The following is a 16,700-nucleotide window of genomic DNA, read 5'->3' on the forward strand; positions in this document are numbered from 1 at the left end:
AAGAGGCGCTGTGGGAGGCAAACATATGTTAAGCACAAGAAGGATGGTGGTATCGCTACTTAATGCCACCTGCATTTTGAAATTATGTGACTACAGTACACAGAGGGATTTAGCAGATCAATGCAGATTAAGGTCTGTAGAAGTCTATGCAAGTCCCAGTGGACATATGAGCACATAAGATTATTTTACAGTGGGGAAAGTGTGTTCTTAGTGTGTGAAATATGTTTCTAATATGTTAGTACAACAGCATATAAAGGGTGATTAACCTGTGATAATCCCACAATTGTGCTAATGGTTTTTCACACGACGACATGTTCAAAGCGTTATTATCCTGTGAATAACCTGTGATAATCCAGCAATTGTGCTAATGGTTTTCACACAACATCGAGATGAAACGTGATTAAAGCGCCAATATCCCTTGAATAACCAGGCAAGAAACACCAGCAAATCATTCACATGATTTTCCTGTGAATGACTTTTTGCTGTTTATTGCCTGGTTTTCCCTGTTTATTCACAGGATAATAGCTCTTGTGTTAATCTCATTTTAATTGCGTTTTAATGTCAGTTGCATAATTTTCACAGGTTAATCACTGTTTAAACTCCACATTTTCCCCCATGTGATAAACCCCAAGGTTTGTGATTTCTAACCTTAAAAAAAGTTGCTAACAAAGAATATGGGTGTTCTTCCTTCACAAGCACTAAGGACAAGTGTATGGAAAATTGTGAACCTCGGCTATTTTGGGACTACAACTCCCATCAGATCCAATGAGCATTATTTCCCGCTACTGTTTTAGGATTACCACTTGGCTGGAAATCGTAAACTCTACCAGAGACTAGACTAAGGTCAGCCCTTTTTATTCACAGATTCCTTATCCATGCATTCAACTAACCACAGTTTGAAAATATTTAAAAATATATGTAAAATTCCAAAAAGCAAACCTTGATATATAGGGGACAACATTTCCGCATAACATTGTATTTAATGAGATCTGAGCATCCACGGATTTTGGTATCCACTGGAAGGAGGGAGGTGTCCTGGAACCAAACACCTGTGGATATCAAGGGCCCATTGTACAACCTCCAGAATTTTGAGAGCTGTGCTTCATAAAACAACTTTCCCAACTTTCTCTGAAGATGACAGCCACAGATGCTGGCTAAACATCAGGAATAAACTCTTCCAGAACATGGCCACTTAGCCCACAAAAAACTAACTTTCCCAATATTTCCCAATATTTGTGTCCAGGCTGATGCAAAAACCTCCATTATGATGTCATAATGCAAAACAGAACATTTGAGGCAACTATTTCCAGTGGCTTACATTCAGCCATGCTTGGCCCAGAGCTTCCACTGCTGCTGCCTCTGATCTGCTTGCCTACAGCCATCTTGTGCTGCTTGCAGTGTGATGAAAAGTTTAAGGAGAATGTGTCTAAACTCCGGACTGAGGTTGTGCCACGCCAAATCCATGACACCCGCCTCAAGGAGCGGGCTGAGGCCCTCCTGAAAGGTCTTGAGGGAGACTTTTTCCAGCACTATGCCACCAGCCAGTTTTCTGGCCTTGCCGGTATAGCATGATCAGAGTCAAATACATAGGGCCTTTTCAACGGATCTTTTTTGCCTGGGTGACGAATGCACACTTTCTGTCCCAACAGTAATCTGTATGTCTTTCTATCAGATAAAATGGCTCATTACTGGGAAGATGTGGTCTCATTTCCCAGTTAGCATATCTATTGTCCACTGTGAATTGCAGAATGCAGTTTAGCTGGGTGAGGCTTATGCAGGTAGCTATTGGCTAACGCCTGTTACATCACTGCTTGCATCATTAACTTCTTTAAAGAATTGTTCTCAGCACCTTTTTAAAAAAATTACGTAGATGCTCAACACTTTTAGACCACATCAGTATAGGAGTTATTAGGGCACTTTAACAAATAAACAAACAACAAAAAAAGGAACTGGGTTCTGCTGAAGATGAATATCCTGACTTTCCCCAAAAGCATGATTCAAAGCAATTTACAAAACCAAATATAATAAAATTTTAAAGCACAGAAAGGATAATTAAAAGGTAATTAAACTGGCAATGGGAGTCGTTAAAAAAAATCATGATTTTTTTTTCCATTTAATAAATCCCCTCTTTGTTACTTTTTAACTGAGCACTGGCTCAGCGTTCCCCAACCAGATGTGTTGGACTACTACCCCCATCATCCACAGCCAACATTTCTGGAGATCACTAGGTCAGAGAAGCACTAAGCCTCCACTTGCTTTGCAGCCGCCTTTGGACTAGAGGCAAATGAGCTAGATTAATGTTCTTTATCCTACCTCCCTAAACAAGTGAGAATGAATAATCCCCTCATTTCACTTTGATCTGGGACCAGTCCCCAGAGCTAAAATGTCTGTCTTAATTTCCAAACAGGAAAATAAGTTCTTTCTCTATACATGTATTTGAATTACAAACTGTGGGTTGGTACTTAATGCATGATGCTTGTTGGCACCATCAGGATGTATCCCTAGTTCTTAGGTCCAAAACACATTGTAGAAATAATGCAGTCTGAGACCACTTTAACTGTCCTGGCTCAATGCTAGGGAATTCTGGCAAATGTAGGTTTGTGAGACATTTAGCCTCCTCTATCAGAGAGCGCTGGTACCACAATAAATTACAATTCCCAGGATTTTTTAGCACTGAACCAGGACAGTTAAAGCGGTCGCAGACTGGATTATTTCTGCAGTATGTTTTGGACGTTAGGGTCTGGCTCTGAAACAAACCTGAACTGGCAATCCCATGTAACAAAGTGATTGGCCGAAGAACATGCAGTGAAGTTTATGACTTGGTGAGAACTAGAACTCAGATCTCCACATGAATTTAACACTCTAACCACTCTGCCATATGATTTTTTAAAAATCAGTTTTTATCTGGAAAAGTATGCAGGTTATCTCTGTTTGCTGCAGACTCTCAGCTGCTGCCCTATATACTCAGAGGTGATCTGATCCTTCTATGTGTAAACAAGATTTGGGTGATGGCCATCACAGCCTTGTCTTTCTGTTCTTCCCAGTTAAGATCAAGGTTGATGCCCTGATTGAGGAGGTGAGGTCCACTACAGAGAGTCTCCTTCAAACCACTCTTGAAGGTGAGGATCATAACGCCTCCTTCCCTAAAATGCTGTTCTGTTGAGACTGTTCCCAAGTTGTCTCTAACCAGAACATTCGATATTACTCTGCTCAATACAGTTGTCCCTCTGTATCCACGGATTCCAGCCTCTTCAGATTCCAGCATCCACAGCTTGAAAATATTTTAAAAATATATACATTCTCAAAAGCAAACCTTGGTTTTGCCATTTTATATAAGGGACACCATTGTATTTAATGGGACTTGAGCATCCATGAGGGATCCTGGTACCAAACCCCAGTGAATACCAAGGGGCCAGTGTACACCCTTTCCCTAGAAAATCTCTTTTGGTTCTTGAATTAATTTTGCACAGGGCATTTGACCTCCCCATCCCAACGTATGCATTTTCTAATTCTGTTCCCAGATCAGGCTTTGCTGGAAAAACTGGTTGCCTTCCGAGCAATTACCACCATGAAGCTGAAAAGAGCATTAAAGGAACACCAGATGAAAGGTATGGTTCTCTCAAGTCCCATATCCTGATAGTTGAACTTGCTGAAATTGACAAATTGGCAATTCCAATTAAGAAGAAATCCTTGGCAAAACGACTGGGAAATGTTGATATTTTTTTACATGCATTCTTATTGGGGTCAGTTTTTGGTTTTGTTGTCATTGTTGTGTGCCTCCACAAGTTGTGTCTGACTCATGGCGACCCTAATGCAAACCTATCATAGGGTTGTCTTGGCAGGTTTCATCAGAGCTGAGTTACAATTTATGTGGCGTGGTGCTTTTTTTTTTTTTTTTTTTTATGATTTAGGACTTTTTTTTTAATGATTTATAATTTATTGATAGTTTATATTTTAACTTTTGTAAGCCATTTCCAGATTGGGAAAAGGGCAGGAAAATCATCATGACCATCATGTACTTTGCCCTTACTTCCAGCTTTTGCAAATCTGAATTGGGATTCTCTCGCTGGTTTTGAAGTCTTTTCTCTCCCTTATTTCCGCTTATTTGGGGATGGGAGAACATTTGGCCCTCCAGGTGGTTAGACCTTACCTCCTATCAACCCTTCACAGTTTAGCAAGTGGGGAAGGATAGAGGCACATCACTATCCATGCCTATATTACTTGATTTATAACAAAAATCCACAAATGGTTAGGGTATATAAAATGATTGACAGGTTGGAAACCCATCCAAGAGAAATGACCAAAGCAGAACAGGCAAAGTTACTCTTTTTTGGGGGATGATGTCCAAAAAAGTAACTTCCCCCAGTTCTTTGTTAAAGCAGGGATGGTGAAACAAAGGTTCTTCAGACATTTGGGATTTTGACTGGTAGGCCAGGAGCTGTCCTATTTCAAAGCATCCTAAGACAGTGGGATGAAGTGGTAATGCTTCTTCAGGATGGTACCACGTGAAGACCCAAGATATCCATGTCTATTTGAAGTTCTTACAACAGTGAATGTCCACAAATTTAAAGCAGTGTCCCAGAATGAAAGCTATGATGAACAACTGACCTTCACATGCTGGAAAAGCTTTTCATAGGGAAGCATTCCAACACACAACCTCCTTGCCTTGAAATCTGAAGTGGTGTGTATGTGTACACCTTTTAGTTACCTGTTATCTTATGGCAACCACATAAATTTGTCTTTTCCTAGGCAAAAAATACTTAGAAGTGGTTTTGCTAGATCCTTCCTCTGAACTACAACCAACAGTACCTGGTATTTATTGATGGTCTCCCATTCAAGATCAGACAGGAGCTGGTGACTTTAGCACAGTAATTTCCCTAAACTTTGGTCCTCCTGGTGTTTTGGACTTCATCTCCCAGAAGCCCCAGCCAGCTGGTCAGGAATTCTGAGAGATGAAGTCCAAAACATCAGGAGGACCAAAGTTTGGGAATCACTGCTTTAGGGTATTTAGGCCCCTACAGTGGTGCTGTCCAAGGAAAACTTTATCATCTGATTGCACAAACTGGATTTATTTTTTATTATAGAAGGGGAATAGAGAGATGCAAACAATTGATTTGCAGACAATTGACCTTTTTGGCATGGTATATTCATTTCAGATTTTCTTTCCTCACAGCTTGTGATAAAAAAATATGTGGTAAGTTAATTCCATCTCTTTTCTGAGTATTTGAGGCAGATTTGGGGTTGGAGAATCTGGCAAATGAAAGCTAGTGTGGTGAGAGCATGTGGTGGGGAGGCATTCAGAAAAGCAAACTGTAGTGAGCTGAGATGTCTCAGTGTGTATTGTGAATGACTGGGGGGCTTCTGGAACAACTAATCACTGATGTCTCCAAAAGAGCTGAGAAAAAAATAGATTCTTTCTGTAGCCGTTTTGAGAGTGGTGTGGGGGTGGCAGTGGATATTTTAGACCCCAAACCTACAATTTCCAAGTGCTGTGTCCCTTTCATGTTAAACAATTATAGCAGTGTGATTCCACTTTGGCTGCCATGGCACCATCCTATGGAATCCTGACGCTTGCAGTTTGTTGGGGCACTAGAGCTCTCTCACTGAGACTTCTATAGATTCCTTCCTAATCCCAGAGAGAGGCTCTTTTAGGACTTCCTACTTGTACAATGTCCCTTAATATAGGATGCAGAGCTCTGGTGCCACAACGAACTACAGTTCCCAGAATTCCATAACATTGAACCATGACAATTAAAGTGGTGCCAAACGGGATTATTTCAGACGTCTAGATGCAGTCTATTTCAGATAGCATAATGTCTTGGACCTGCTTCATACATAGCTTTTTGTGGTTTTTTTGGGCAGTGTGGCCATATTCTGAAAGAATTTATTCTTTTCACCTGCATCTGTGGCTGGCATCTTCTGAAGATGCCAGCCATAGATCCAGGTGAAATGTCAGGAATAAATTATTCCAGAATACAGCCACATAGCCCCAAAAACCCACAAAAAACTATGGATGCTGGCCGTGAAAGCCTTTGACTTCACACTGCTTCATACAGCTCCTTATGGTGCCTGGCTGTAGTGTGGCATTCAAGTCGGTGGTAACTGGTAAAACAGAATGTATGAAGAGTTCATCTTTATTTATTACATTTGTCAACATGACTATCTCTATGTTCACTTTTGCATTTTTGCAAACGATTAATGGAAAACTGACTAGTACTAGGACTCAGCTAATGAAGGAGAAGGGGTCCAAATATGTCAGGGGCAACAATGCTAGGAAAGTTACTTTACCAACAGCAGCTCCCAGAGTTGCCCTGCCAGTATGACCAATGACTACGCTGGCTGGAGGACTTTGGGAGTTGTTGTCCCCAAAGTAACTTCTCCAAGCTTTTAAGTCATGATCCTTTTCAAAAGGACACAGCCTATGCTCTAGGTCAGGGGTAGGCAACCTGTGGCCCGCGGGCCGGATGCGGCCCAGCAAGGCCTTGGGACCGGCCCCAGCCTGGTCCTGTCGCCGATTGCCGCCGGAGCCTTTGGCCTCTCGTGTGAGGGCATGGGGCCTTTGGCCTATCAGGAGGAGGTGGACAAGGGGAGGCAAGCAGCAGGCAAGGGGCGCAAGTGGCGGGCAAGGGGGGCAATTGTCTATAGAAGCCTCCAAAACATGCATTTATATTAACATTTTTTTTAAAATCAGCAAATTTTTTTGCGTGTCCTCCATTTTTTTAAAAAAAGTGTCCTCCATTTGAAAATTTTGTCCCACATTTGTCCCGGTTTATTTATTTATTTAATTCTTTTAAAAATTATTTATTTATTTATTTATTGGCTTTGGCCCCCCAGTTGTCTGAGGGACAGCAACCCGGCCCCTGGCTCAAAAAGGTTGCCTACCCCTGCTCTAGGTGTTTGGAATTCTGTAAATCTATGGGATAAAGAGTTTCAGAAGTCGACTCAGGAGGCCTTGCTCTGTAAATATTTATATGATCAGGGTTATTTTATGGCTTGGTGTGGCTTATACTTTTTTCTTCCCTCCCATTCCTGGCTTGCTGCTGTTTTAGCTTACCTCAACTATCAAGTGCTTAATTGCAAAGGATGCCACACGATCGGCCCTTACTGCATGACACTAAGCCAGTGCTTTGGTAGGTACTGCTGGAAATATGTACTTGTGGGTGTGCATTGAGTGCGCAATGGAAGGCATGAGGTTGCATGAGGCAGAGAAGTAGATGTGGGAGGCTGGTGCCCCTCACTCAGTACTTGCTGGGAATTATGCCCCTCAAGGTGAAGGCAACAGAAAAATAAAGCTGGCCCATCACAAGAATGGCACGAAATGGCTCTTATTGTGCAGATCAAAGTGAAGGACCAACATGGAATTTTTTTTTATAAGAATCAAGCCTTGCCGTCATTCTCTTCCACAAAACTGGGACAAAATATGCAAGACAGGATGGGGCAGCTTATCAAACAACAACAACCCCACCCGCCTAAAATATCCTCACACCACATTTTGATATTTAACTATTGCATACAGTTAACCACTATATTTCAGTTGTTGTTAATTTATATATTGCCATCAATTTACATTCTGGGATTTGTAGTTTGTTGCTTCAACCGGCTTGGCTGCCAGGGACATTTTTCAAACCCTTCAATCTGGCATTTTCCTGGTTTTCTGTGACAAATGGTAAGCCTACTCCTGATGCTCTTAAGCTGTCTGAATAGTTTGTTTCCTTCTTTTGTGTTTTCCTCCTCTGGCCAGTACTAAATATGGGTTTTTGATCAGGATTAATTTATATAAATTATTTTATCAATGTGCATAGGTGTTTGCCATGTCCTGCAGAGCGCAGCCCATACACATCTGTCAAATAAAGGGTCACACATGACCACAAGTTAACATTTTTTACACACACACACACACACACACACACACCTTTGACTTCTGCACAAAGTCATGACAGCCAGGTGGTGCTTCAAAGGTCCCTGAGCATATCAGTCCCACTTGATCAAGGCTTCAACCTTGGCGTTTCTCAATCTGGCACCCTTCATATGTGTTGGATTACAGGCCCCACTATTCCCATCCAGAATAGCCATTGGGAATGATGGGAATGTAGTTTAACATTTCTGGAAGATGGCAAGTTGGGAAAGCCTGCTTACATCCCCCAAAGAATGCCAAGTCTAAAGACTTTATGTTTGAATGACTAATTTTAATATTATGGTAAAAAGCTTTAAAAATTAAGCTATACTGAATGTGGTATTTACAGAATACAAAACAGATAGTTGATGTTAGCTGCTGTTCAAAACAGGACAGCTGATCTTAGATGCTATCCTCTTAATTATAGCATTTAAGTAGTAGACTGCCAAAATCCATACATTTAGAAATTTATCCTTTTCTCAAATGCTCTTGCATCTAATGGTATTTTTATTCTAGTCACAGACAAATCAGACAGGCTGTGTTCCTCTAAATTAAAACATCTGGGCTCTGGTTGTTCTAGTCTGAATTCCTCACCAGAAAATTAGAATAATCAGTGGCCAGGCATTGTAATTCAGAAGGCCATGCGTATCTGTGAGGAGGGGAGGGTGGGAGAAAGGGAGAGATTTATGTGCATGTGTTTGTGTGTGTGTGTGAGAGAGAGAGAAAGGTGCATGAGATCATTTACACACTGCTGTCTCTGTACAGATGTGCACATGCTCATTAGAGCAGGGGAGCCTAAGAGAGGCACCTAAGCTGTAAGTGATCCTCAAGTCCTTTTTTTGCACACATACCTCTCCAGAATTTGTACAATAAATCACTGTATGTTGTATCAAAAGTACCATATTTCCTCAGACAGTTCGACCACAGCCCTGGGAAGGAAGTCATGGTTGAAAACCCAAGTGCTAGTGGCTGGCCCAAGATATTGCGGTGACATTTAAACCCTTAAATGCCTTGGGACCTTGATACCTGAGGAAGCACTTCTCCCTAGATGTGCCTACCTGAGGATTTTGGTCTTCAAGGTGGCCATCCTCTCCCCCATGAGTGAGATCAATACTCTATGTTCAGACGTGGGAGAGTGCCCTCTCAGCCCAATTGTGGAATGCCTGGGATTTGTACTTTGTTGTGGCATCTGTGTTCTCTGACAGAGAAGGCTAAATATCCCACAAAACTACAAATCCCCATATTCTATAACACTGAGCCATGGCAGATAAAGTGGTGTCAAACTGCATTATTTCTGCAGTGCAGATGCAGCCAAAGTCTAACAAATGAGGGATACTTATATTTATGTGCACACATACTTTTCAAGGCAGGGCTCTTAACCAGGGATTCTTTCCCTTTCCCCTAAGGACCACAGAAGAGAGATCAGTTGAGATCTGGGAACTTTACCTGGGACTGTGTGTGTGTGTTTTGCTCAGGGCACGAGCTCAAGTGGGGGAACCGAAGAGACTAGATCTTGCTGACAGAAATCTTTTTCACATGCCAAATCTGGGACTTCTCTCCTTGCAGTTGATGCCCAGGAACGCTTGTCCCTTCGTTATGGAAAGCCCCTGAAGGACCCCAATATTGCCCAAACTGGAGTCGCCATTGTCCTGTGTATGGGTGGAGTGTTCTTTCTGGTGATGGTAGGCGTGTGAGTATCACAGACAACATTTTGCCCTTCTCAGAGTCAACTGCTACCTCTTATTTCCACCCCTGTTATGAGATATCAGTTTGAAACGAAACAAAACACACAAGCTGCCGACACCAGAGACAGCTCAGCACCAGCTAAGATTTAGGGTGGGTGGTGGTGGAAGTACTAACTCTCCCTTCTCCCCAGGATTGTCGTGTACTGGAGGAACCGGCTATTTGAATTTGTTTAGTAGGAAGACCTGCCTGGATACATTTAGTTGAAAGACCTGCCATCTCACCTGTAAGGGATGAATTCTGAACAGATCTCTAAACTCTGAAGCCTTGAAATTTGGCCCAGTCAACTCTGCCATAATAACCATTGGAACCCCAAATCAGTGTTTCTTCTGACCCACACAACCTTATCTCTAACTTTTTTTCAGATCTCCCAGTTTCCCATAAAAAACACAAAGCCCAATTTTGGTAAAATTGTTCCTTTTCTGTTGTTGTTCTGGTCTGCAGAGATTTTCCTTTATTGGGGTTCTCCTAGTTCCTTCAGATGTTTGGCAACCACCACTCACCCACACTACTGATTCACTAGGCATCACTTCCTTTATAGGAAACCAAGATGGGTTCCAAATTTGCTTTTCTTTGCTCAAAAGAGAAACATAATTCTTCCTTGTACAAGTGTCCTCTTATTTGCTCTCGCCAGTCAAAACTCAAGGCTGTGTAAGAAGGTGGTGTGGTGTTGAGCAATCCTCTGGTTTCCAGTACAGCTAATGACCGATTATTTTTTGTATCATCATCCTCTTGTGTTTAAAACATACCAAGTATCTGGAAGAGCAGTTAGGAGGGGGAGAGGGAGAGAGGTTCCTTCAAAATCTAGAACAGGACATATTTATTTATTTCATTTGTATGCTAGCTTTCTCCCAGAAGGGACCCAAGGCTGCTTACAGATTTTAAAAAAAACCACAATTTTAAAACATTACAATAAAATTTAGACATGAGCATTATCTAAACATGGTAGAAAAATGAAGTGCAAAATTCTAGGGTGGTAAAGTCAATTGTTGTTGTTGTTAACTACCCCTAAGTTGGTTTCAACTTATGGCAAGTCTATGAATGAGAGCCCACCAAGACATCCTATCAATAGTTTTGCTGAAGCATTGCAAGGCTCGGGGGTTGAGTCTATCCACTTGTAATGTGGTCCTCCATTTTTCCTACTGCCTCACACTTTACCAAATATTATAATCTCTTCCAATGAACCATATCATATCATGATATGTCCAACACGTGACAGCTCTAGTTTGGTCATTCTGGCATTCTATGGTGAGTTCAGGCTTGATTTGCTCTAGAACCCATTCGGTTTTTAGGCTCTCCATATATCTGTAGAACTCTCCTCTGGCACCACATTTCAAATGATTTTCTTCGGTCCAAAACAGATTGCAGAAATAATCCAGTTTGAAACTGATTTAACTACCTTCTATGGAATTATGGGAACTGTAGTTTTGTGAGACATTTAGCCTTCCCTGTCAGAGAGCTCTGGTGTCACAATAAACTACAATTCCCAGAATTCCATAGCACAGAGCCAGGGCACTTAAAGTGGTCTCAAACTAGATTATTTCTGCAGTGTGTTTTGGACCTCTCTGACAGCTGTCTTCCATGTCCAGCTTTCATAGCCATACACAGAAATAAGAAATGTGATGACATAGATGAGAATGGGCTTTACCAGTTCTGATTCCAGCAAGGAATTATTATTTTTTTTAAAAATGTTAAAAACTCCCTGCAGTTAGAAAGCTGACCCTTCAATGAGAAAGGTTTTAAAGTAGTCCTTTACTTGATATCCTAGCTTACTTTCTACCACTTTCAGCATTCTCTACCAGCATTCTCCAGCCATAGTCTTGTGAATCCTAATAGGGTACAGAAATGGGTGTCAAGTATCCTTCTAAATGCCATGGAACCACAGTTTCCAACATTTTCCTCATCCTTGTCTATGCCAGCTATATTGCTGCTGGGACATACAGTCCAACAATATCTGGTGAGCCACACAATTCCCACTCCTGCAATAAAGTTTTTGGCACAAATGGCAATTTTAGCTTCCTTGGGAAGAAGGGCAAGGAGGAGCGGTATGATCAGGAAAACCTAAAAGCCTGGATTCCCAGATTCCATGGGAGACTGAGGAAACACAGTGGCAGAGCCAGCTACTCACATCAACACAGCTGAAGACAACACCACAGACTCACAAACGAGGAAGACGTAAAGCACAATTTCATTGTATTCTGCAAGACGTTTGTCTTCCACTAGGAGGCAATAGAAACGTCTTATTAATCACTTTAAAAAGTCTAGAAAGAAATGTTAAAAAATTATCATCTTAGGCAGAATTCAAAGATATAGCCATGTTAGTCTGTAGAATCAATATCCCAAGAGACCTTGAGGCACATTTGAGACTAACTGAAAGAAAAAAAGTTAGAGGAAGTAAATAGAAGTCTACAAAAGGTCATGCTAGTCTCAAAGGTGCTACAAATTCCCTCTACGTACTGGTTCTGCAGACTAACATGACTATATCTTTGAAAGAAAGAAGTTGGCAGCATTTGGTGGAATGGAAAGCTAGGGACAAACCTATATATGCCATTAGTGTGTGAGATGTCAATTCAAATTCAAAATCCTTTGTGTATGGAAATTAAGTGGCAAGTTGGTCATTGGTGAACAAAGGCAGAGGACACTAGCCTGAGGTTTGGAGATTCAATTAGTGTGGTAGTAATCTATTCTTCTCACCTCAGACTAGTTTCCTCTGGGTTTCTGTGGATTTTTCAGGCTATGAGACCGTGTTCCAGAAGAGTTTTTTTCTTGATGTTTCGCCAGCATCTGTGGCTGGCATTTTCAGAGAATGCTGGCATGGAAGTGAGTGGGTTATACTGTATATAGTCTACTTTGACTTTGTCCACCAACGACCACCACTTCATTTCCATGCACAAAGGATTTTGAATTTGAACTCACACACTAATGGCATATATAGGTCTGTCCCTGGCTTTCTACTCCACCAAATGCATCTGAGGAAAGCTCATGCTGCCAACCTCTTTATTCCAGTAAGTCTCAAAGGTGCTACAAGATCTCTCTACATCTCATCTTAGGCAGCTATGGACACCTCTTCTTCACCTAGAACAACTCCAAATATTTAGATATAACTCTTCACCCAGAACAAATCCAAATATTTAGATATGCCCACCCTGGCTCCCCAAAATGCTCTTGGTTCAGAAACAAGAGTCAGAGCCTCAAAGCATCCCTGCCCCTTTGCTCAAGCCATACCTCCACAGAGCTCTCCATCAAAACATTGGACAACAATCCGTAGGCAGGTCCAGCAGTCCAAAACGGGCCCTTCAGTAATGGCTACCAAAAAGAAGAACATCAAGGCTGAGAACCGGAGGCCCTTAGGGGATTGTCCATTTCAGACAGAGGAGGATTCAGGGACAGACTAGAAAAAAACTGGGAAGGGTTCAGAGGTGATTGGGGAAGGGGTTCCAATACTTACTGCAGTCCTCCGAACAAGCTGAGTTGTGGGAAGAAAAGAGAGAAGAAGAATGGTTTAGAGACCTTACATGTGGAGGGTTTCTTTCTTAGTTCTTATGCAATTCATGATTTTATGCTCACCAGTCAACAATGTAAAGTCCCATTTTCTCAGATGAAAAATGGGACAAATGTGGCCAAGCAACATCAGTGTGTGGTCAAGATAACAAAAGTTATCAATGAGGAATAACACACAAGCTAGCCACCAATCCTAGCTGATATGATTGAAGTTGTAGTCTATTTACATCTAGAGGGCCACAAGCTGTCCACCTTTTCTGGATGTAAATGCACCTGTTTTTAATTTGCTTTGGTTAAGACAATTCAGTGGCACTTCAGTTTTGTTGTTTCACTACCTGAAGACCTCACTTAAGCGGCAATCTTTAATGCAATAAGCTTTAATTTTATATGTCAGTAATTGGCTAAGCTCCTATACTGAGAAGATAGATCATCACTTTACACTCATGGAGTGACATGGTGGTGGCAGAACGCCATCTTGTGCATGAATTGTGCTGTTGCACAACCAAATGTGTAACCAAAAACACATGCTCACCTGCATGCACAGTGTGCATTTATTTCAACATGCACAATGCACATGTTCAGTGGCACCTTATGCAGAACTTTGCTTGCACATTTCACATTGGATCTAAATGTCCATTTTTTTCCACAGGAGAACTTACACATACATAAGACATCAAAAGGATTCTGGCTATTATTTGTGTCCTTATTTTTCTTAATCTAGTTATATAATTTGTATTTGTATGTCTATCTTAGCTCCATATCAGTCATTTTTTAAAAAAGAAACCTATGGTGCATTGGGTTTTCTGTATCTCATATTGAAGCTATTCCTCCTAGGAAGCACTGTGCCTGTCATTCCTTGAGGGATTGGTACCAAAGTCAGCGAATTTCTCCAGCGTCTGTTGCATGTGATTTTGCAGGAAGACCCTAAGCTTGTACATAGAGAGTTGCCACAGGAAAACCCCTAGATGGAAAAAAATGAGAAAGAGGCTATTGCAAAGCAAAGAGACCTGTGAATTCTTAATGGACCAAGTTACAATTCTAGCCTGGAAAAATTGGGGGACTTTGAGTTCAGTTGGAGTGGGGACATACTTTCCAACATTTCACAGATGAAAACTGGTACATGTGTGTCCAAGCCACATCAGAGTTTGTTCAAGGTGGCAAAAGTTATTAATGAATAAGAATGCACAAGCCAAGAGGGGCTGGAGCATTGCTTTTGCCTGAGACTATTGGGAAGGGTAAGATTCTGCTCCTTTCTCACCTCTCACCTCACTAAGAAGTAATCTGAATGCAAACTGCTTTTGCACTTTGAACTCAATTTCCAGCAACTGAGGTTCAAAACACATTGCAGAAATAATCCAGTTTGAGACTGCTTTAACTACCCTGGCTCAGTGCTAGGGAATCCTGAGGATTGCAGTTTATTGTGGCACCAGAGCTCTCTGACAGGGAAGGCTACAAGTCTCACAAAACTACACTTTCCAGTATTCCCTAGCATTGAGCCAGGGCAGTTAAAGCAATCTCAAACTAGATTATTTCCCCAGTGTGTTTCAGATCTGAAGTAGCCTCAGGATAAAGGGAGGAAATAGGAGAGAGCAAGCAGCTGGAAAATTTTAAAGGTAACTGGACAAGTGGGATGACAGAGGAGTAATAGGGACCATCCTTCCCAAATTGGGACAGTTGGAGAGTATATGTGGAAACTGCAGTTTATGAGGACATGTGGCCCCAAGAGTCAGGGTTACAATTTTCTTTGAGAAATAATTTCCCCTCACATGCCTCTCAATGACTTTCTGAGGATGCTGGGTGCTGTTTCTCTACAGTTTTGTTTTGTTTTTTGTCTTTCCCATTCCCCCCTCCCCAAGATATATTAGGCCAGGGAGGGCCAAACATTGCCCATGCCCCTAGTAATTGGGGGCACTTTTATTTATAAAAATAATAATGAGACTGAGAGGATCCACAGACTGGCCATTAAGGCTGGTCTGTGGACGGAGTCGGGGCATGGCATCCACATGGCCGACGGCAGCATCATAGCACTCCTCTGGTACTGCATCTACATGATGCAGCATCAAAGGAGCGCAAAAAAGCTGCGCACTGGTGGTTATGACACCCTTTCCAGGGCACAAAAAGAGCTGCTTTTTGCGGCTACTTTTTGCACCATGGAAAGGAGAGATTGGGGCTGCAGCATGCAGTTGCCATGGCCCCAATCCAGTGCAGATAGAGGCGGCTGCAGGCCGTCCCTTAGAGGCGGTCTGACAGCCCCTGAGATAGAATTGGTTTTGCTAATTAAATTGTAATCAATGTTTTGAAATTTGCACCTAGCCATGTAAGTTAACATACCTACCCAAATTGCATGCAGATATGCCTTTTCTCTCTTCTAGATGTTTAAGTGGTATTTCTATATGAATTACAAAATCTATATGATGCATACCAGGGCTACTTACATGCTGCATAATTGGGCCACCTTACATGGTTGTTAATCTGAATTTGACTTAATGGGTCCATCAGTCATCTTGATCCAGTTTACGTTTGTTTTGGAGCAAGACATGGGTACAGCGGATAAAACTTCAAGGTTTAGGATACCTGCTGCTTCCCTACAACCTGGCAGCTTCCAGATATGATGACCTACAACCTCCCACCCCCATTTTCAGCCAGGATTGATGAAGATGATGGAATGTGTAGTTCAAGGTATCTGCTGAGTTCTACATTTAGGAGAACAGTCTAAATCTCTCTGTGTTATTAATTTTTAGAGTTTACATTTATGATATCTACATGGAGGCTTAGTATATGAAGGCAAGAGGTGCTAATTTCAGCTGTAAACCCAATATCCAAAATTTTCCACATCATACCTTTCCATGTGCTGTTGTTTATCTCTCGCAAACGGCTGATAATATCTGATTTAAGAGACATCACTCCACGTACATCTGGAAGGAGACATGCACAGATTTAATTCTACAATTGTGATACTAAAGCCAGAGCCTGGGAAAGTTATTTTTAGACTGCAAGTTCCCAGAATCCCCCAGTGAACATGGTCACCAGGCATTCTGCCTGCAGGATTCTGGGAGTTGTAGTCCCCAAAGGTAACTACCAGTCTCCGGACACTTTCCTTTTTCCAACCCCACTAATACTTCTCTGTTCAGATCGTACCAAGTACTCTTTCGTATTTCTTTTGGAGGAAAGTGCTATGCAAATCAGCCAGGGCCTGGACGTGCCGTTCGATTAGGGTGTAACGGTCGGGTACATCTTCTGGCAACGTTTCCTTCATTAGGGTTGCCACAGAGTCCAAGAAACGGCGGTCGCATTGAAGGCACCCAGCTGTTGCTTTGAAGGATAACAGAAACAGGGGGAACACGGGGAGGAACCAAGGCACCATGGCAGCGGTTGCGCTATGAGGGCCAAATATCATATCCAAGACAACTTTCCTTCAGAAGCAAGGAACTGTCTGAAAGACAACTAGTTCCATCGCACAGGGAAATGTTACCAAGGAGAGACAGCATATAGGCAAATGTTGTTGGCGTCAGTCTCTGTGATGCTAGCTATAGAACAGGAAGTGATGTCAGTAGCCCAGTTG

At 41.9% G+C, this 16,700-nt stretch overlaps 2 protein-coding genes across 2 annotated transcripts; one reads left to right on the forward strand and one right to left on the reverse strand.

Annotated features, from left to right (window-relative positions):
* The first annotated feature begins 1,326 nt into the window (after positions 1-1,326).
* On the forward strand, positions 1,327-10,001 carry IZUMO2 (IZUMO family member 2). The gene is made up of 7 exons (XM_042471849.1): positions 1,327-1,561; positions 3,045-3,119; positions 3,522-3,608; positions 5,174-5,194; positions 7,050-7,130; positions 9,461-9,584; positions 9,771-10,001. The coding sequence occupies exons 1-7, from the start codon at positions 1,327-1,329 to the stop codon at positions 9,811-9,813; spliced, it is 666 nt and encodes a 221-aa protein (XP_042327783.1). The 3' UTR covers positions 9,814-10,001.
* Positions 10,002-10,110: 109 nt separating this feature from the next.
* Positions 10,111-16,394, reverse strand: IZUMO3 (IZUMO family member 3). Its single transcript, XM_042473790.1, has 7 exons — positions 16,277-16,394; positions 15,979-16,053; positions 14,010-14,099; positions 13,086-13,103; positions 12,863-12,943; positions 11,766-11,856; positions 10,111-10,393 (listed from the first exon to the last, which is right to left on the reverse strand). Exons 1-7 carry the CDS (start codon positions 16,392-16,394, stop codon positions 10,336-10,338), a joined length of 531 nt encoding a protein of 176 aa, XP_042329724.1. The 3' UTR covers positions 10,111-10,335.
* Positions 16,395-16,700: the final 306 nt, after the last annotated feature.

This window comes from Sceloporus undulatus, chromosome 6, assembly GCF_019175285.1.
Source record: "Sceloporus undulatus isolate JIND9_A2432 ecotype Alabama chromosome 6, SceUnd_v1.1, whole genome shotgun sequence".
NCBI classification, from domain to species: Eukaryota; Metazoa; Chordata; class Lepidosauria; order Squamata; family Phrynosomatidae; genus Sceloporus; species Sceloporus undulatus.